This window comes from Eschrichtius robustus, chromosome 12, assembly GCF_028021215.1.
Source record: "Eschrichtius robustus isolate mEscRob2 chromosome 12, mEscRob2.pri, whole genome shotgun sequence".
Classification (NCBI taxonomy): Eukaryota; Metazoa; Chordata; class Mammalia; order Artiodactyla; family Eschrichtiidae; genus Eschrichtius; species Eschrichtius robustus.
In genome coordinates this window covers 75993435-76014523 of record NC_090835.1, presented here as the reverse complement: position 1 = coordinate 76014523, position 21089 = coordinate 75993435, and the positions used below count along the sequence as shown (strand labels likewise).

General features: G+C 53.3%; 2 protein-coding genes across 3 annotated transcripts; one reads left to right on the top strand and one right to left on the bottom strand.

Moving 5' to 3' along the window:
• Positions 1 to 289: 289 nt before the first annotated feature.
• Positions 290 to 11976, top strand: PEX6 (peroxisomal biogenesis factor 6). 2 transcript variants are annotated; one of them, XM_068558396.1, is made up of 18 exons: positions 290 to 1250; positions 2779 to 2942; positions 3417 to 3500; positions 6552 to 6654; positions 7025 to 7158; positions 7832 to 7943; positions 8310 to 8518; positions 8892 to 9087; positions 9286 to 9362; positions 9512 to 9644; positions 9726 to 9931; positions 10042 to 10103; positions 10327 to 10435; positions 10735 to 10851; positions 10975 to 11052; positions 11205 to 11344; positions 11539 to 11716; positions 11880 to 11976. In XM_068558396.1, the coding sequence occupies exons 1-17, from the start codon at positions 369 to 371 to the stop codon at positions 11673 to 11675; spliced, it is 2943 nt and encodes a 980-aa protein (XP_068414497.1). In that variant the 5' UTR covers positions 290 to 368; the 3' UTR covers positions 11676 to 11716; positions 11880 to 11976. The 2 variants fall into 2 exon arrangements, with proteins under 2 accessions (XP_068414497.1, XP_068414496.1); XM_068558395.1 differs by having other exon boundaries at positions 11539 to 11976.
• Positions 11977 to 12138: 162 nt separating this feature from the next.
• On the bottom strand, positions 12139 to 15115 carry GNMT (glycine N-methyltransferase). The gene is made up of 6 exons (XM_068558097.1): positions 14880 to 15115; positions 13665 to 13792; positions 13098 to 13214; positions 12810 to 12952; positions 12582 to 12703; positions 12139 to 12476 (listed from the first exon to the last, which is right to left on the bottom strand). The coding sequence occupies exons 1-6, from the start codon at positions 15083 to 15085 to the stop codon at positions 12305 to 12307; spliced, it is 888 nt and encodes a 295-aa protein (XP_068414198.1). The 5' UTR covers positions 15086 to 15115; the 3' UTR covers positions 12139 to 12304.
• Between the last annotated feature and the right edge of the window lie 5974 nt (positions 15116 to 21089).

Genomic DNA, 21089 nt, shown 5'->3' with positions numbered 1-21089 from the left:
GAACACAATGACCATTCATTGATCATTCAATAAACTGTTAAGTACATGCTATGGGGAGGGTAATTGACAGGATGTTACTCCGCAAGCAGGCGCGGAAGGTAAATCCCTGTAAACACTTCTCAAGTGGTGCTTGCGTAGACTATTCGACCACAGTGACTATGTTACTGCCACCGAGGCACCACCCGGACCGATCCAAGGCGCAGCTCGCCCTCCTGGAGCAAGCGCCTGCACCCGACGCCCCGCCCACTTCCCTCGCACCTCCCCTGACGGAAGCGGAAGCGGCGTGTGAGCCGCCTGGACGTCTGGCTCTCCGGCTCCGGAAGGCGCCTTCCTTCGCTGTGCTCTGTGCTTGTTGGTTTCCTGTCACCATGGCCCTGGCAGTCTTGCGGGTCCTGGAGCCCTTCCCGACGGAGACACCCCCGTTGGCGGTGCTGCTGCCGCCCGGGGGCCCGTGGCCTGCGGCGGGGCTGGGCCTGGTGCTGGCGCTGCGGCCTGCTGGGGAGAGCCCGGCAGGGCCGGCGCTGCTAGTGGCCGCCCTGGAGGGACCGGGCGCGGGCACCGAAGAGCAGGGGCCGGGGCCTCCGCAGCTGCTGGTTAGCCGCGCGCTGCTGCGGCTCCTGGCCCTGGGCTCCGGGGCATGGGTGCGGGCGCGGCCGGTGCGGCGGCCCCCGGCGCTGGGCTGGGCGCTGCTCGGCACCTCGTCTGGGCCCGGGCTCGGACCGAGAGTCGGGCCGTTGCTGGTGAGGCGCGGAGAGACCCTGCCAGTACCCGGACCGCGGGTGCTGGAGACGCGGCCGGCGTTACAAGGGCTACTGGGCCCAGGGACGCGACTAGCTGTGACTGAGCTCCGTGGGCGGGCCAAACTGGGTCCGGAGACTGAGGACAGCAGCCGGCCCCCACCCCCGCCGGTGGTGTCCTCCTTCGCGGCCTCTGGCACAGTCCGGCGACTCCGGGGAGTTCTGGGAGGGACTGGAGATGCACTGGGGGTGAGCCGGAGCTGTCTCCGTAACCTCAGCCTCTTCCAGGGCGAATGGGTGTGGGTGACCCGGGCTGGAGAGTCATCGAACACTTCCCAGCCACACTTGGCCACGGTGCAGGTCCTAGAGCCTCGCTGGGACCTCTGTGAAAGGCTGGGACCCAGCTCTGGGCAGCTGGGAGAGCCCCTCGCTGACGGACTGGCCCTCGTGCCTGCTACTCTGGTTTTTAATCTCGGCTGTGATCCCCTGGAGGTGGGAGAGCTTAAAATTCAGGTAGGATACCAGACTGAGGTCAGGAATTCTTCCTCATCTTTATCCCCTCTTCTTTGTCCTAACTTAATTGGAAGATCAGAGCTGTAGAATTTAGGTCCCTTACTCCTTAGATCTTGGACTTTTCACTTAATGCCTCTTAGCCTTGTTTAACCATTCTCTACAATTAAAACATGTTGGTGGTGCATGGGAAGGGCTTTCACGATTTGGGTGAAAGGTGAAAATTATGGTCAAATTACCACATGTATATATTAATCTACTAAATCTACTCAGTTGTTTGTTGAATTGCTGCAGTGTATCCAGTATTGTACTGGGTAGTATGGAGGATGATACCTCCAGCTTTTGCTCATGCTATCCTTGACTTCAAGTTCCTTCCTATTCTTTTAGCCTCCTCGGTTAAAATCCTACCATCCTTTCCTTGAAGGCCCATCTAAAGGTGGCACTATCTTCTCAAAGCCTTATATAATCTCACCACCACAAATTTAACATTACTTCTTCTTACTATAGCATTTCGTATTGTACTTTTCAGAGAGCATTTATTTTATTGTTTTGTTATGATCATGTAATCTGTCTAATCCTCAGTTGTACATTGTAAATTCCTTGAAGGAAAGGGCTCTTTATTATCTTTAGTGCTTGGTGTTTAAGTTTAATATTTTATTAAATATATCCAGGAGGAGTTTTTGGTTTCTGCCTTTAAGAAGTTTACTTCAAGAAGGTAATTATTTTTGGGGTACAAATATAGTCTACTGTTTAATTAAGCACCTGGATGTATGGTTTAGGCCTGCGCTGTCCAGTATGGAACCCACTAGCCCCTTGGTGGCGCTTTAAATCAACTGAAAGTAAATGAAGTAAAAAATTCAGTTCGTTGATTGCTTTAGTCATATGTTGAGTGTTCAACAGCCACATGTTAATATAGAACATTTCTATCACTGTAGAAAGTTATATTAGGTAATGCTGACATAGCCAGTTAGTGCTATGGGATGTCAAGAAGAGATATAAGATATGCACGAATGGGAGTCAGATGTGGATTTCCTTCTGAATGGAGGAAAAATACTGGAGTACTCAGACTGGAGCTCATTCAGCTAATGCAGCCCTTTCAGCTTCATTGTGATCACATCCTTTAACTACAGCCTGAATTCAGAGTGTCCCCACTAATGTCCAATTCATATTCCCAGTGGCTGCCTGGTGTCACTCAAATGACTTGTGGGCATTAAATGTCTTTACTATTTCACTGGCTCTGGGCCAGTATAAAGGTATTACAGAATGGTTATCTTTCCTGGTGAACTTTTTGGAGGGAGACTCAGAAAAGTCAGAGTCAGAAATCTCTTCCTGGTGCCCATTAGAAGGAGAGGTTTCTGTTTTCTCAGGAAGATATAGGTATTCAGCTCTGCTACCTTAGGTCTCCTCTCCCACAAGCCTTATGGTTATGGGAAGGATAAAGGATGGAAGCAGAAATATTAATTGCTAAGGGATTGGGTAGAGCCTGACTCCTTGGGAGAAGGTTATAAGGTGGTGGTTATTTCTCTAATAGAGATACTTGGAGGGCTCCAGCACCCCTGAAGACAAAGGAAGCTGCTCAGTGCTGCCTGGGCCTCCGTTTGCCAAAGAGTTACACATCGAAATTGTGTCCTCTCCTCACTACAGCACTAATGGAACTTATGACCATGTTCTTTACCGGCACTTTCAGACACCCAGGTTAGCTGCGTCCCCCTTTCAGGAGGATAGAACCTTATCCTCATTGCTCTCCTCCTATCCCATGCCTTAGATTCAGGTACCACAGAGCATCTGATTTTAAAAAGCCACAGTTTAAGGCAATATTGTGGCTAGAAGCCTCTTGCTGTGTCAGGCGGACAATAGAAGAGTAATCTGGACCAGGAGGTGAATCCAGACCTCCTAAACTGAGAAACCACTTTGATTTGGGAGGACCCCAAAGCAGCCGGGATCCTGCTTTGCCCTTCTCTGGTCTCTGATCCCCTCTCTAGCCTCTCTGCCATTTCCTGCAGCTCTTTCTAGGTCAGACTTGTTCTCTGTACAACTGCTTGGGATCTCTGGCTGGGCAGTAGGCCCCTAAGAAATAGTCTGCATGTTGGGGTTGGCTGTGCGGGCATGTGTCACGCCCATGCTGTTGACTCCCATCGTGAGCTGACCAGGGCCACTGCTGTGTTACAGGGCAGTCCAGGAAGGGGATGTTCTGTGTGTGCCAACAGTCGGGCAAGTAGAGATCCTGGAAGGAAGCCCAGAGAAACTGCCCAGGTACGCAGCTGCCTCCTTTCCTACAGCTGGGATTCTTAACCTGGGTGCAGGAGTCCTCAAGTTGAATGGAATAATTTTGTGCATAAGAACATTTTGTTGTTGTCACACATATTTCTGGACAGAAGGCACATACCTTCTTCAGGTTCTCAAATAGGCGTGTGACTGAAAAAAGAATTAAGAACCACAGCCTACTAGCTTTTGGGGGTGTTTATCCTCAAATCGATTGGTGGTCCTAGATAAAGTAAAGCATTTAGAACAGTTTCATGGCCTAGACCAAGGTGGGATTCCTTGCTTTCCATTCTTAACCAGTGTTGTTTAGGCCACACCTCCCATACACTCAGCAGGATGAGACCCAGGCCCTGATTTCTACCCTAATGGATGGAATGTGCACATGCTGCTTTCAATCCTGTCTCCCAAAGCAGGGGAGGGAGGGATTTCTGCTCTCCTTGAGGCCTTCCCTCTTTCCTTATCCTCAACAGAATGAGAAATAGAGCATAACTGAGCTAGGGACGCAAAACAAGGAGTCCAACCTTTCTCCTCCTCCTGTTGACTCTGACTACAGAGGTTGCATGTAAAATGGTGAGGCGAAGAATTCAGAGACCACTTGGCCTTATGTGAAGGGGGAAGAATGTGTAGCTCAACACCCCAGGACTGATTTCCTGTAGAGATTTACTAGAAGGAGAAGACAGCTGGTAGGCACACTAACCCAACCTTCCAGGAAATGTCATTGAGGTGGTGGGACCGGCCTGCAGGAACTTGGGCATAAGAGCCATAGTGCCCAAGGTCCCGGGCCAAGTCAGCCTGGGCCCTCTGCCAAGAGAGGGACGCCTTGTCTGGAGCGCCTGATTCATCCTTGGTCAGTATTCAGAGCTGGGTTCTGGCCAGCACTCTGTCTCCCCAGTCTCAGGGCTATGGTACCCAGAGGAAGGGGCTGGTAGTGCCCCATGTAATCCCACTTGGCGCTGCAGGACACCTCTTTGAGCTTTCCCAGTTCAAATCTGCAACTGGGGCCTGGTGGAGAATGCCAGGCTGCTATCCGTCACTTCCTCCTCTGTATCCCATCTTAAATATAGCAAATGTCTGTGAGCTAGCTTTCTGTAGGAAAACTGCAGAATGCCCACCCTTTGTACTTTGAAAGGAAAACAGGCACTAGGCCCTCCTGAGACAGACTGGCAAGCCCGTCCTGTTCCTGGACCTCTGCCTTTCCAGCCCCCTGGAGACCTGTCTTCCTCCTCTGGGTGCTGAGCACACGGTTCTTCCCCCCTGAGCAGGTCCTAGAAAGCAGGGTTGGGGTGGACAGGTGGGTCCAAGGACAGAGGTGAGTGCTTTAGCCCCACTTCTTGGACTTGGTAAGGGAAGCCCTGCAGGGAGGCTTCTGTGATCCCTGGCAAGGAAGTCCACTATAGCCCCTTCAGACTCCCCAGCGTTCCGCTTTCCCACACCAGGCCTATGGGTTCCAGCTCCACTGTTTCCCGTCTGGCTCTCGGGAACGCAACCCGGTGTTCCCCAGCAGTGTCCAGATATGTTCCAGAGGTCTGGCCTGTGTACTCACTGAGATGGTCCCTCCACTCTCCGTGGAAGGGGGGTGAGCATGTCTCCCTCCCCCGTCCCCTCCCCAGTGCTGTTCCTCCTTGGATTCCACTGCCTGCCATATGCACTCTGACTCAGGATGTTCAGCTTGATTGAGAGTCTAGGTTATGGACCCACCCATCATTTATTTATTTATTTATTTCCATCATTTATTTATAATAACAGTAGGACAGTTTTCCTTATGTTCTAGTTTTTACCACAATCACTGCCTATGGTTATAGTTACAAGAGTTTCATAATACTAACCTGGTATGCTTCCCCCTCCACCTGAAAGCATTCCCACCCCCACCCTCCTCTGCTGCCAGAGGGAGCAGTTTTGTGACTGTGCGACACTGAGCAAAGGAATCTGCACCCTGATTGGACCTTAAAGAGGCCCAGGTTCTGTCATTGCTCTGCTGCCTGAGGATTAAAGATGGGAGTAGTTCATTTCTTTATCTGGAAAACTGGACTAGTGACTGCTATCTGCTACCCACCCCGTTAGTAGGCTGAGTAACCCTAACTCACTCTGACACTAGCCAGTGACTGCACAGCCCTGGTTATAGCTGGGAGCTTTCGAAAAATACAAATGCGTGAGTCCCACCCCAGACCTATTGGAGCAGCAGGGTGAGGCTGGGACCTGTGCAGTCTTTATTTTTTTCCAAAGGAAGGAAAATGTTAATTTTTAAATTGAGATATAATTCACATACCATAAAATTCATGCTTTTAAAGTGTACAATTCTGTGGCTTTTAGTATATTCTCAAGGTTGTGCCATCAACATCACTAATTCCAGAACATGTTCATCACCCCAGAAAGAAACCCCTCCCCATTAGCAGTCACTCCCTGTTCCCTCCTTCCCTCAGCTCCTGGCAGCCACTAATCTCCTAAATGGAATCATACAATATTTGAGAGATGTTGATTTTTTTTTTTCAGTTTCACAGATAATTCTAATGTGCAGCCAAAATACAGAATCATTAATCATTAAATGTCATTATGAAGGAATCTGCCTGCAATTAGATTTTGTGGATGCTTGAATAAGAGCCAAGGGACTCTTTCCTCTGAGGTTTTGGGTGGCCTTGGTGGGTATGTATTTGAGGGAGAGACTGTGTTCTGAAGCCAGTGAAAACAGTCAGATGGTCACTGCTTGGTGCAGGGGTGGCTTCTCCCATTGGAGTGGGTGGGCAGGCCATTTACCTGAAGAGACACACCCTCAGGTGATGTTGTCATGAGGGATGCGGAGGACAAGCACGGTTCCTGCTCTCAAAATGCATATGATCCAGTCAGGGAGATAAGAAAGACCATCTGCTTTCCTTTTCCTCCACGTCCCCCCCTTCCTCCCCACCTCCGCCATGTCTAGGGACATTTATTTGTGCTGCTCTTGAGTTTGCCCCTGCAGTGGACCTCTGACTGAGACAGCCACCTTGCCCTTGGGGAGGGGTGTGTGTGGGCTCTGGGTCTGGGGTTCATTGGGCCTCTTTCCTGCAGGTGGCGGGAGATGTTTTTTAAAGTGAAGAAAACAGTTGGGGAAGCTCCGGATGGGCCAACCAGGGCCTACGTAGCTGACACCACCCACACCTCCTTGTACTTGGTGAGGCCCTAGCGGTGGGGGTAGACCTGGGGAAAGGAGCAGAAAGAACTTCTAGAGAACAGACTTGTGGTTGCCAAGGGGGAAGGAGAGTGGGGGAGGAACGGACTGGGAGTTTGGGATTAGCAGATGCAAACTATTATATATAGAATGGATAAACAACAAAGTCCTACTATATAGCATAGGGAACTATATTCAGTATCCTGGGATAAACCATAATGGAAAAGAATATGAAAAATAATGTATATGTTTATATAACTGAATCACTTTGCTGTACAGTAGAAATTAACACAACATTGTAAATTAACCATAAAATAAATTAAAAAAAAAAAAAAAACTTCTAGAAACTAAAGCTTCCTCCCACCTTTCACAGGTGGGTTCTACCCTGAGCCTTGTTCCAAGGCTCCCTTCAGGTGAATCCACTCCCTGGAGCAACTTGTCTCCTCCAGGCCTGGAGGGCTTGGTGACCGAGCTCTGTGCTGCCCTGAAGCCTCGCCTCCAGCCAGGGTGAGTGAGGCCTCGGTGTGAGAAAAGCCTGCTCAGAACAACCCTGGAGGAGCGGCAGGCCAGACAAGTAGTTCCTAATGCCCTGTTCAGAGTGGAATTAGGTGGTCCTCCCTCCAACTGTTAGGCCCAGGCCACTAGCCCATGTCCTTTCTGTAAGCAAATTCCCAGGCTCCTTTCCTGGGATAACCACTGTCCTCCAATGTCAGCTATGGAGGAAGAATCTCCACCGGGGACAACTGTCTCTGAGACTGCCATTCCCCTTGGGGAGCCCACTAGCCATCCTGACCTTCACCATCCATCCTGACCTTCACCATCCTGTACCTGAAAGACACAGGTCCTCATACCACTGGCCTAAGTGTAGCCACACACGCCTCCCTAATTACACGCCTCCCTAATTCCGCCTAGTACAATCCAAACCAGACAGAATAGCCAAGGCTTTCTTGATGACAAAAAGAGAATTAGTCTCAGCTGCTGGATAGGCTCCATGCTCCTGCCAGGGTACCAAGGTGGTGTGGGAAATATGGCCTCACCATGTGGCAACAGCCCCGGGGGTTGGGGAGGGGGTTTGCTTCAAGGACGGTGTCTGCTTTCTGGATCCAAGGGGCCCTGTGTCACTGGGGACTCTCACATTTGGGCAGAGTGGAGGAAACAAACGTCTCTTCTCTGGTTGCAGGGGTGCCCTGCTGACAGGAACAGGCAGTGTCCTTCTACGGGGCCCCCCAGGCAGTGGGAAGACCACTGCAGTCGCTGCCGCCTGCAACTGCCTCGGGCTCCACTTACTGAAGGTGAGGGTCCCTGGAGAGTGGATCCCAACCAAGTCTCCTCCCCAGCCCGGATTCTCCCTCTCCCCCTGGCTACAAGCCTGACCCCGCCACCTCAGCCTAGTGGGCCAGTGGGTCAGGCATAGTCCCATGATGCTGAGCTACTGAGAGATGCTTTCAAGAAGGAGGATGCGCCAAGGTTTTGGTGGACAGTCCGGGAAATTAGGTTAGGGTAAAGAAGTGTTAGGGCTCGGCCAGTGTTACCTTCCTCCCCCATCCCTGCCCTCCAAAAAGAGATGGCCTGTACCTTCTTGTGGCTCCTCCCCCCATTCTTCTGCCCCAGTCACCCCTGCCCCCTTGCTCACAGGCCCATCGGGACCCCCTCCCCAGGTGCCCTGCTCCAGCCTCTGTGCAGACAGTAGTGGGGCTGTGGAGACAAAACTGCAGGCCACTTTCTCGCGGGCCGGGCGCTGCCGGCCTGTGGTTCTGTTGCTGACAGCCGTGGACCTGCTGGGCCGGGACCGTGATGGGCTAGGCGAGGACGCCCGTGTGGTGGCCACACTGCGTCGCCTCCTCCTGGATGAAGACCCCCTCACCAGGTATCATCCAGCGCTGGGCCTGGAAGGGGCGTCCAGCCCTCTCTTCCCCACCCTCTCAGTGGCTTCTTAGACGTCTACCGCCCATCTGGCTGCTCTCCAGGCAGCCCTGAGCTCAGGGGCACGGGGTTACCCAGAGGGAGGAGAATGCAGTCCCTGGTATTTCTTGGGGGACACTAAAGCACAGCCTCTGCCCTCACTGAGCGCCCTGTGTGGGGGGGATGCCCCATCCAGGAGACTTTGGGGCGCCCATCTCCCTGTCCCATCCCAGCCCTACCCTCCTCCCTGACCTCCTGCACCAGCCTCAGGACGAGGCAGTGCTCAGGGGCTGCCGGCCACCTTCTTGCCCTGAGTGCTGCCCACTCCCTGTCTGCAGCTGCCCTCCCCTGATGGTCGTGGCCACCACAAGCCGGGCCCAGGACCTGCCTGTGGATGTGCAGACAGCGTTTACTCACGAGCTGGAGGTACCTGTGCTGTCAGAGGGGCAGCGGTTCAGCATCCTGCGGGCCCTCACTGCCCACCTCCCGCTGGGCCAAGAGGTGAACCTGGCGCAGCTGGCACGGCGGTGTGCAGTGAGTACCCAGGCAGGATACGGGCCGCCCTGCACTCTTTGCCGGGGGGGACTCAGTCCTGCTGCCATGCAAGTGTGCAAGTGAGGGTAGAAAACCCGAGGCATCAGTGATGGGCCTCTGCTCCAGCCAGGGGTCCAGCCCCGCAAGGGTTCCTGCCTACTGTGCCCTGCTCACGTGTCCTCTCCTGTGGTTCCCCAGGGCTTTGTGGTAGGGGATCTCTATGCCCTTTTGACCCACAGCAGCCGGGCAGCCTGCACCAGGATCAAGAACTTGGGGTAAAGAAATTGGGCACAGGAGGGGCAAGGTGGCAAGAGGCGGTATGGGTGGGTAGGGGCTGGTGAGGAAGGGAGGAGGGTGAGGGCCCTGATGGGGAGGAGGCCTCAGGTTAGGTCCTCCAGAGGCCTCCCTGGATTTTCCTTTGCAGCTGGGCAGGTGGCTTGAGTGAGGAGGATGAGGGGGAGCTGTGTGCTGCTGGCTTTCCTCTCCTGGCTGAGGACTTCGGGCAGGCGCTGGAGCAGCTGCAGTCAGCTCACTCCCAGGCCGTCGGAGCCCCCAAGGTAGACACTCCAGGTCCTTGGAGGTGGGACCGGAGCTCCCTCCACCAGCACGTGCCCAACTGTGCCCTTTCCATCTCCTAGATCCCCCTGGTGTCCTGGCACGATGTGGGTGGGCTGCAGGAGGTGAAGAAGGAGATTCTGGAGACTATTCAGCTCCCTCTAGAGCACCCTGAGCTGCTGAGCCTGGGCCTGAGGCGCTCCGGCCTTCTGCTCCACGGGCCCCCTGGCACGGGCAAGACCCTCCTGGCCAAGGCAGTAGCCACTGAGTGCAGCCTTACCTTCCTCAGGTGGCGAGGGGGCCTGGCAGGGAGGGCGGGTGGATTGGGGGCAGCGGCAGGAGGTGTGTTGTGTGTTTCTGCGTCTGAGGAGTCTCACCCTCTCCCATCCCCTCCCTCAGCGTGAAGGGGCCTGAGCTGATCAACATGTACGTGGGCCAAAGCGAGGAGAATGTACGGGAAGGTGAGTGGGGGGTGGGGGCAGGGCTTCTGGCCCCTGAGCCGCCCCTACCCTCAGGCTGCTCGCGGTCACTGCTAGTCTTCCTCTCCCCAGGTCAGGTTCCTGCTGGGTGGGGCCTCTTACCTGAAGTGCTAGTGATGAATTGTCAACATGGTTTTCCCTCCCCGTCTCCTGACTTCAAATCCCCCTGGGCTTCCCCGTCCTGTGGGCCCTTCTCTCTCCTAAGTGTTTGCCAGGGCCAGGGCCGCAGCTCCATGCATCATCTTCTTTGATGAACTGGACTCCTTGGCCCCAAGCCGGGGGCGAAGTGGAGACTCTGGAGGTGTGATGGACAGGTGGGGTTCTGAGCCAGAATGGAGTCTGGGGTCCAGGACAGAGGGATGTGAGACAGGTTGCACTAGTCTTTGGAGCCCAAAGAGTTCCTGCCCTTCTGGTTCTGCGATAGTATAACGGAAGCTAAAAGGGGCCGTGGAATTGGGTGTGGGGCATTGAGGAGATGGGGGCCTGTGTGGAGGAGTACACAGGGCACAACCGGGCAGGGGCCCTGTGGAGACAGCCTGCAAGGAGCACCACAAGCAGGGCAGAGGCTGAGGATGCCCCCAGCACTCTCTCACCTTCACTTCCTCCTTCACAGGGTGGTGTCTCAGCTCCTGGCCGAGCTGGATGGGCTTCACAGCACTCAGGATGTGTTTGTGATTGGAGCCACCAACAGACCAGACCTCCTGGACCCTGCCCTTCTGAGGCCCGGCAGGTGTGCACCCCGTACCTTTCACCTCCGCCAGGCCCATTTGGGCCTGTCCCTTGACCCCCATCCGGTGCCTCTCCACCCTCATGCCAGGCACCCTGGCACTCACGCCCACCTGTCTCCCTAAAGGTTTGACAAGCTGGTGTTTGTGGGAGTGAGCGAGGACCGCGCCTCCCAGCTGCGTGTTCTGAGCGCCATCACGCGCAAGTATGCCCTGTTAGAGGGAGACCCCCACAGGGCTTGGGCCTTGGGATGGTTAGGGGATAAGTGCAGAGTGCACAATAAGCTGGTCAGGGATGCCTTCTGACAGAGTAGGGGATGCCAGGTAAGTCTCTTTCTTTCCTGTATCCCCACAACAGATTCAGGCTCGAGCCCTCTGTGAGCCTGGTGGACGTGCTGGACCACTGCCCACCCCAGCTGACGGGCGCAGACCTCTACTCCCTATGCTCCGATGCCATGACAGCTGCCCTCAAACGCAGGGTTCGGGACCTGGAGGAAGGTGAGCCACTCACCAGCCCCAGAGGTCAGCCAAGGACCTAGTGGGCACCAGGCCTGGTTCTGGATTTCAGAGGAGGGACTGTTGACCACTGGGGGACTCTGGGCAAGAAGGTGCCTACCAGGGTGCTCCCCTGCTTGGGCAGAGACCGCAGCCTCTGTGCCCCAGCTGGCCTCACCTCCCCTTGTCACCCCCAGGCCTAGAGCCTGGGAGCTCGGCACTGCTGCTCACCATGGAGGACCTGCTGCAGGCTGCGGCCCGGCTACAGCCCTCGGTCAGCGAGCACGAGCTGCTCCGGTACAAGAGCATCCAGCGCAAGTTTGCTGCCTGCTAGGAGCCTCCTGCAGCCTGGGACCCTGCCCGCAGGGGCTAAAGGTATCTCCACAGAGACCTGAGAGAGCAAAGGCTCTTTCTCAGGCCAGTGCCACCGACCCGCCTGAACGCTGCCTACCTCCAGGCACTCCCTTGAGTGCCGAGTGGCATCAGGAGCCCCAAGAGAGCTCAGGAGGCATCCTCTTCCCACCTGTCCGCCCTCCAGGCCAGCTCCAAGACTAAGGCCCCTCTGCTCAGGAGGAAGGATCAGGTCCTGAGGGAGCCCCATCTGTGGCTGAAAATAAAGCGTATGCCGCCCCCTGCTGGTGTTGTGGTCTAAAAGGTTGGCGTGGAGAAGAGCAAGCCGGTGGCGGAGTAAACTCAGGGGAGGGCAGGGTGGGCACCGCAGGAGCCTGATCCTTCTGATACAAACACAAGGTGTACAGGACCTGAGAAAGGCATAAACTATATTGTTCAGCCTTCCATCTGCCTGAACCCAAATCCCTGCCCCCCAGCTGCAGTCTGCCCCTCCCCACACCCCCGAGATCTGCACTGGACGGGGCTGGGCTTGGTGTGGGGCTACTGGTCCCCTCCTCCCCAGACGGAGCCTGGCAGCGCCTGGGCAGAGGGCTGTGGGAGCTGAGGGCTTGTTCAGTCCGTCTTCTTGAGCACGTGGATGAAATAGCAGGGAATGTAGGCCTGGCCCATCTTGTAAGGCTTGAAGTCACCCAGGACGCTGTGCTGGCACTTGCCCCCGAAGGCTGTTTGAAGCAACTCCGTAAAGGATGCCAGACAGTGAGGGTAGTAGGAGAGCCGGAACTTACTGCAACAGAGCCCCCGACCAACCGTGAGGACTGGTGGTCTCAGCACCCTCACCCCGCCCCCCCCACCCCCCCACCCCCCCACCCCCGCCTTGCCAAGTGGGTACCTCAAGTCAGGAGAACCTCTCTGGCCAGTCCCTGGCACCTGCACTGTGTAATCCAGGGTCACCATGTGGGCCTTGTTGTTCACCGTCAGCACTGACGTTGTAATGTCCTTGGTCAGGTCACTCTGCAGGTGGTGGTGCCAGCTGCGTTAGCCTTTGCAACTACCCATGGGACCTGGACCCCAGTACCACACCTCCCTCTCTGGGCGCCCCCTCCCCCAGGTGCCCCACCTTATAGTAGATGTTCTTTCCTGGGGGTGCGCAGCCTGTGCTGAGGATGTGGTCGTAGTTGCGATGATCGATGATCAGCACGCCCCCTGACCTCACCATGCTCGCGATGTTCTTCAGGGCCAGCCGGTGCTCGCTCTGGTCCCCTGAACTCCACCGGCCAGGGACAGAGAGGCTGTGTCTGCTCAGGGACCCCAGCACCAGTCTCCCTCCCATCTTTATCCTCCCCAGGGGCTTGGAAAGGATATAGTTCAAAGCAGTGTCCATGCCCAAGGCCACATCCTCTCTCACCTTTGCAGTCTGGCAAGTGGGCAAAACTGTTTCCAAGGCAGATGACGGCATCGAAGCCACCCCCTGGTGGCTGAGGCACATCTTTGTCCAGAGTCATCCAGTTGGCTTCTTCAATGACTGAGGGCCGGGAAGGGGAAGAGGGATCAGGGTGGCACCGTGGTACCAGCAGTACCCACCTCCACCAAGTGGAGTCCTGCCTCAGTTTCCCCTTCAAGACACACACAGGGACTCCCCATCCAGTCAGGGGGAGGGGATCATTATGGACATGGAGGGTGAAGGGGAAGAGGGGCCCAGGGAGGGGGAAGCCATGGTTGGGAAGGAAGGCTCTGTGCTTATGGGGTTTTATTTGGGGGAAAGACAAGACACTATAAACATAATTAAAACTAGCCCCTCATACTCAATACCTCATTCTGGTGCCTAAGCCTTCCTTTTCAGGGAAATTACAGTGGTTTTACTGTCTCCCTTGAGGAAAACAAAACACCCCACCACAGGAGCTAAAGGAGCCCAGGGCAGAGAGAACCGTGTCCTTGGTGGCTGGGCTGAGGGCACCTGGCTGGACCCACGTACCCCACTTGTCAAAGGCAGGCTCGTGCCGCCGGTTCCAGCGCTCTTTAAGCGCATACTTCAGCATCTTGTCACTGGCATCCACGCTTGTCACATTGAAGCCCTCTTCCACCAGCATGATGGAGTCCACCCTGGGCAGGACCAGGGATGACAGGCAGAGAGGGGCAGTCAGGGGGGCCTGGGAAGGCAAGGAGGAGACCCTGTGCTGGACACTTCTGTCTCCTCTATATCCTGTCCCCAGCCTCTCTCCACTGAGCTCAATTGACCTGGCAAATCTGTTTCTGAGAACCTGGTAGCAACTTTTCTTTTTTGTTTTAGCACCGAGTCAGGTATTCTACAAATGTGCATTAATCCTCATGGCAATCCAGTAAGGTAGATGGTGTTATCCCCATTTGAGAGATGGGGCAAACTGAGGCTCCTGGAAGTTAAGTAACTTGAACACAGGAGGTAGTATAGCATGATGTTTTTGTTTTTGTTTTTGGCCGCACCACGAGGCTTGTGAGATCTTAGTTCCCCCAGCAGGGGTTGAACCCCCGGCCCTCGGCAGTGAAAGTGCAAAATCCTAACCACTAGGCCACCAGGGAACTCCCAGCATGGTGGTTCAGAGCACAGGCCAGACCCTAAACAACCTGGGTCCACATCTTCTCTCCACCTTTACCTCTCTGAGGCCAAATTTCTACAGCTGTAAATGGATATCACTTCTTACCTCATGGGGTTTTGTGAGGATTTTAAAAACTGATGTATCAAAAGCACCTGGCACAGTACTTTGGCCGAGGCACATGTCAAACAAGTGTTAACGCTGCCGCGCTGGAGCCTGAACAGAGCTTACGTCGGTGTGGCCCCAAAGCCTGGCCCTTGCGCCGCCCTCCGGAACCCGCCTTCCCCACCCGATGTGCCCACACCCTCGCTCTCACCCTGGGTCTTCTGGGCCCCGTCCTGCCATCGTCGGCCTCGCCCTGCCTGTTCTGCCTGGGCAAACACTCATTCCTGGCCTTGGCGTCGCGCCCCCGCCCGGCTCAGGGTCGGCGGAGGAGGCTGCCCTGACGTGCCCGGCCGTGGTCCTGCGATCAAGCTGCCCGGGCCGAGCCGACTCCGTCGCCCCAATGCCCCGGGTCCCCACTCACCCCGATCCCCCGGCGCCCGCTCAGCCGGGTCCCCACCCGCCACCCGCTCCCCGCTCCCGCTCACTCCGGTCCCCTGGCCCCTGCCCAGGCTCACCCAGTGCCGCAGGCCACGTCGAGCACCCGCTGGCAGCCGTGCTGGCGCAGCAGCCCGAGCAGCCAGGCCTTGTACTCGTCGGTGCGGCTGCGGGTGTCCCCGATGTAGAGCTGCCACACGCGCGCCGCCTCTCCGTCCGCGTACTGGTCCGGGAGCCCTTCAGCCGCCACCCCCAGGGAGCGGGTCCGGTACACGCTGTCCACCATCCTGCGACTTGCCTGGCTCCGCTGCCACCGGCTCCGCGTTTATAATACTGCCCCTGCCAAAGCGCCGGCTGCCCCACCTGCCCAATGGCAGGTGAGCACGGGGACACGCCCCTGCTGGGCTCCTGGGCCGGGGCCGAGGCTGCCCGGGCCGCGGGGAGGGCGCTGCCTGGCAATCCTGGACAAGCCCTTCTCGCCCGCCTGAAGAACCGGCCCTCTGACCGATCCCACGGCGGGAAGGACCCTCCCAGACCCCTGCCCACTTAACCCAGGTCGCAGGAGGGCCCAGGAAGGGCCAGGAGAAAGGGGAGAAGTGAGAGTGCCCGCTCCACCCCCGCCCCAAGCTGGAAAGAAACTTTCAGTCTACAGAGATGGGCGCCCAGGGCTGGACCCTCCCTAGCAGGGAAAAAAAGGTATTCGAGTATCTAAAGAAGGACTGTCCAGGGACTTCCCTGGTGGCCCAGTGGTGAAGAATCCCCCTTACAATTCAGGGGACGCGGGTTCGATCCCTGGTCAGGGAAATAAGATCCCACATGCTGCGGGGCAACTAAGCCCACGACTACTGAGCTCGCGGGCCTCAACTAGAGACCGCTTGCCGCAAACTACAGAGCCCACACGTTCTGGAACCCGCGCGCCACAGTTAGAGAAGAGAAAAGCCGCACGCCACAACCAGAGAGAAGCCCGCACGCCACAATGAAAGACCCTGCATACCTCAACAAAGATCCCGCGTGCTGCAACTAAGACCGGAAGCAGACAAAAAAATTTAAAAAATAAATAAATAATAAATAAATCTTAAAAAAAAAACCTGTCCAGCTGAAGGAGGGCCTGGTCAGCCAGGGAAGGAAGGAATGGGGAGTATCTGGGTAAATGCTGTGGCCATTCAAGTACAGGAGCAGTTCTGGCCCAAGGAATCATTCCACCCACCTGGGGGCAAGTGTTGCTCTGTCCTGTAGGTGAGGCATCAAGCTTTTTTTTGAGCTGCCTAAGGTGAAGTCTGGTTCCAATTCCTCTCCAACCAAGCGCCCTTCTAAAGATCAACTGCTTTCCATGGAGGTGCCCACAGAGTGCGAAGTCCAGGGTCAGGGCTGGGAGTGCTTGGTGCTCTTGCTGTCATATTGCTCACTGTCACTTCATAAATTGGTCGTTTGGTTTGGTTAGTGTACATCCATCCTTCCTCCCCAAAGCAGAAGGTCTCTTCCTGGGACAAGACCCTGACTGAGGTGGATTCAGGAAAATGATGCCTCCCAGGGAAGCCCAAGACAGCAAGAACAGCCTTCCCCACCTGCCTTTGTTCTTCTGGCTTCAGAAAAAGCGGAGGTATGGAATTTAGAACAAAAGAGCCTCCCCATCCCCTCCTCCTTTTACCATCTATAGAATGCGGGAGCTGGAGGAACCCCAAAGATATGTAATCATTCTTACCTTTCTATTTTTAGCACACAGACGACCTCAAACGGGCCTGCCCATGCCCAAGCAGTGGAGTCTGTGCTCACACTGACCCTACAGACAGGTCTTTGGCTACAGGCTTAGAAAGACACTGTACTGGGGAGTTTATAATATGATTTTTTTAAATAATATGAATGCTGATGGTAAACTTGGCTTTTTAAAAAAATATATAGGTTGTGAATAGCTTCTAAACGTACTTTTCATTTCAAAGACAAGATTTTTGTCCCGAAGTTAGTAATTATTTGATTTCTTTCTCATTCAGAGGCATTTAAAAAAAAAGTCGAGATCACAGTACACATGGAATTGCATGGACCTTTTTTTTTTTTTTTTTGCTTTTAACTATCAAAAGCATATTTTCTTCTCTTGACCATAAATTACTTGCCTTAAGCATTTTTTGGCTACACTGAGAGGATGTGCTGCAACTTGTTTACTCACTCCCCAAGCTCTGAACATTTAAAATGCTCTCAGAATTTTTCAAAAGAGTGAACATGTGGATGGTTATGATGAAATTATTTTCCAAATGAAATTTTTCTATTAATTGATGCTGTCACCCAAAACAAATGTTTGTTTCAACCTTCTCTACATGAAGATATTATTCATTGATACTTCATTGGGTAGAAAATTGTATTTAATTGTTTTAATCTTCTTTAATTACCACCAAAATGTACCAAATAATTGCAGTCCTTCATTGCTAAATTGTTTGTCCATGTCTTCTACCCACTGAAATATATCAAAACCACCTTTTGTTTCACTTGGTTACTCTATGTGAATTTTAGATAACCCAAACCCAAATTTAGATAACCCTGGGCCATGGAAGAGAAGGTCACAGAATATAAATCAATTTACAGTTTGACTTAGCTGAAAATAAGAACAGGTGATATTTTTAATATGCAATGCTTATTATTTGCAACTGGCTGAAAAGACTAAATTCTTCATCCCCAAATGTATAATATGTTTGCAAAGAGATTTTAGGTTGGGAACATGGCTGCAACTGGACAAACTCCAAGGCTATACCTATTTGAGGACACATTAAAATCTTAGAATTGTGAATTATGTATATACAGAAACTACAAATGGAAGACATTCTGGCTGGTTTTGTTTTGATTCAGAACAGGTGTTCTGAATACATTGCTCAGAGGAGGGATGCCAATTTCCAAACTCTAGTCCAAGCCGCTGGAAAAAACTCTTCTCTGCTGACTATCTGTCCAGATTGACCATTGGGATGCCACCCACCCACATGAACTCTGCTAGCAGATTTATTACAATGGATCCTTTTTTAGCCTTTTCAATATACGATATGACTCACTCTGCTTTAATAAAGCCCCATCAACTGAGTATAAAATTGGTCCCTATATTGGTGGGTTATAACACTAATTAATGGTGGCTACATTACTTTCTTTCTTTTTTTTTTTTTTTTTACATTTTTGGCCACGTGGCATGTGGGATCTTAGTTCCTGGACCAGGGATGGAACCCGCGCCCCCTGTGGTGGAAGCACGGAGTCTTAACCACTGGACCGCCAGGGAATTCCCACACCTGGCTTTTTGAGTGTCTTGTTTTGTTTTGTTTTTTGGACTGAGAACCTTTTCTATTTTAGAAAAGTAATGATGGTAGGAGATGTTGCCACCCCTGGAGCTGGTGATGGGGTTGGCCCACTTCTCCCATGTCAATGTGCAGCTACACCTCCTGTAGAGAATCGCACCCATTTTAGCGGAAGTTTAAGCTCTGTTGGCCTGTATAAACTTGATAGATGAAGAGTACACTTTTAAAGAAAGAATGAGTAAAATCGGATTCCTCTTAAAGAAACTGTAAAGAGAAGCCAGCTCTGGAGGGCAGCGTTAAAGGTCAAGCTGCCTTTAAGCTATACACAACTGTAAACTTTGAAAAGGGAGAAAAACTTGAAGGTTAATTCACTCCTTACTGCATGTCCAACCTTAAACTCTGAAGACATAAATAGACTAGGGGACAGAAGCTGGTCTGCTTTCTAGAAGAGAGAGCCATGTCTAAGGGGAGGATGGTGGACGAGCCAACCAGCTATGGCTGCAAGAGTCTATGGCATGGAGGCTATGCCCCGCGACACTGAAGCCATTCCATCTGGGTTCAAAACCTGACTGGGCCACTTCCTAAATGTGTGACCTGGGCAAGTTATGTAACCTTTCTGTGCTCCGTTCATTCAACAGATATTTATTAAGCAGCTACTCTTGGAATTCCCTGGCGGTCCAGGGGTTAGGACTCTGAGCTTTCACTGCCGAGGGCCCGGGTTCAATCCCTGGTCTGGGAACTAAGATCCCACAAGCCCTGTGGTGCGGCTGGCGGGGGTGGGGGGAAAGCAGCTACTCTGTGCCAGGCACCGCTGTACTAAGCACTGGGAATATAGCAGTGAACAAAGTAGACAAAAATCCCTGTTCTTTTTGTAGGGTGTGTGTGGGACGTTTCTGGAGTGATGGTAATAATGTTTCACAATCTGCATGCTGGTGACTTTGGTGTTCAGCTTGTAAAAATTAATTGAGCTTACACTTATATGTGTACTTTTCTGTATGTGTATTTACTTTGATAACGTGTTCAAAAATCCATGGCCTCGTGTGGATCACAGCTGTATTAAATGAGTTAATTAAAGCATGTAGAGCTGTGCTTGCCACATAGTAATATGCACTCAAAAAACAGTGGCTACTATTATTATTCCAGTGAAATTTCTTAATAGTGCAAACCAGGCCATCAGGGGATGTTCACGAGGGATTCAGCTGGCTCTGCTGCTAGGATTAGTACACAGAGTCCTTCCACAAACCAGTTAGGCATGGACCGTGCATCTGTCACGAAAAAATGTGTTTTTCCTTCAAGATCAAAGATATGAAGAAGAATTTTGTTCATACTTGTGAACTAAAGTGATTTAGGGCTGCTGTGAACATGTGGACAAGTTGTGAACTGTACAAGGTGTCCTTATTTAAAGGGCTTCCATTCAAACTGCAAACCTCATGGGCTTATATATTTATTATTTTCTGGCAGGAATTCTGGCAGTCAAGTGTCTTATTCTAACAAAACTTTTATTAAAACAACTTTCTGACAGATGGGAGTCAAAGGTGTGAAAAGCACCACTTTCTAACTTGCGAAAAGATGTTGCATGAAGATACCACCCAGGAACTTGGAAATAAAGAGAGGAGCCTGCCTCCTAGGAGCTGTTCCTTAAAACGAATACACAGAGGTCCCGATGCAGCCACTTCTGAGACTACAGAACCCCAAACCCTGAGACTTGACTGTCATTGAACCGGAACTGGCCTTGTGGTTTGTCCATCAGCCTTTGTGGTTCTGGATGATGAAAGTCTCCAACAGAGAGACAGATCCTCTCTGGGGTTCTGATAATTCATGTTTCTGAGGACAAGACTTCCTTCCAATGTGGCTTCATTGAGGTCTTGGCCCCTCTTAGCACAACACCCAAATTTCTCCTGGTGGAGTGGGTTCCAGCTGGCCTCATCTTAGGACCTACACAGACTCCTAGATCCCCAACCCAGCAAGTCTGAGGGGGGCCCATCTGTATGTTTAACAAGCATCCAAGTGACTCTCATGTCCAGGTGAGGGTAGGAGACCCCGTTCTAATTGGGTTTCTAACAAGGGGACTGAAATCAGGTTCGCTTGAGCTCAGCCAGACCCCTCACCTTATGGAGGCAAGGGGTGTGGGAAAGTGGGAGGCAGTACTCCAGTTCAGAAAGGCTTGTGTGTGTGGTGGGGAGAGGAAAAGAAAAACCTGGGAAGCCAGATCCTGCCTTCTTTCTTTTCTAGGCTGGGCCAGGGAGAAAACTGCCTGCTGGGGTGAGTGCGTGGAGAGCTAGTGAGTGTGCAACACGCCTGGCCTTGTGGGGAATGGGGGGCAGGTGAGGGCACTCATCCTGCAGCAGCCACAGGTCAAAGAGCAAAGCAGTCACAGCGCTGCCCTCCCTCTGGTCTGGGCCTGGGATTGGGCCCCTGGGCCAACACCCCAGTAAGGGGATAGGTCTTTGTCTCATCCTATTCTAAGGACAATGAAGCTCTGGGGACAGACCTAAGCCAAGTACTGAAGTGCTGTGGGTTAGTGACAGGATGGGGGTGGTCAGAGACTGGCCACCAAATCCTAGACAGTCCAGGGGCCTGCAAATGGTTCCCCAGCCCTGGGTTCCAATCCCGGACCCCCGCAGTCACCTCCTATGCTCAGACCAGAGTCCAGGATGGGATCACAGTCTAGGCTGGAATCTCTGCCCATAGCCCCCTTCAACAGGCGCCAGTATCAGCGCTGGAGATGGGGAGGGGGACGCTAGACCAAAAAGTATCATCCTCCAAGGGCCTGTTCTAAGCCTCATGGGCCAGAGGAGAAGCAGCTTCCAATTTGCTCCACTCTCTATGGCCTTGGTGTTCCCAGGCCTGGGGAGCGGGGAGGGGCTGAGCCCGAGTTGGGGGGACCCCAGAGCCTTTTTGCCAGAAGCTGGGAAAATCCTTCTGGGGCACCTCAGCAGCGGCCCCTCCTACCTGCTGGGCCCAGCCTGGAGTGTGAGGGAGCCTGGGTGCGGGTGCTCAGGGGATCCGGTGTGGGCGCGGTGC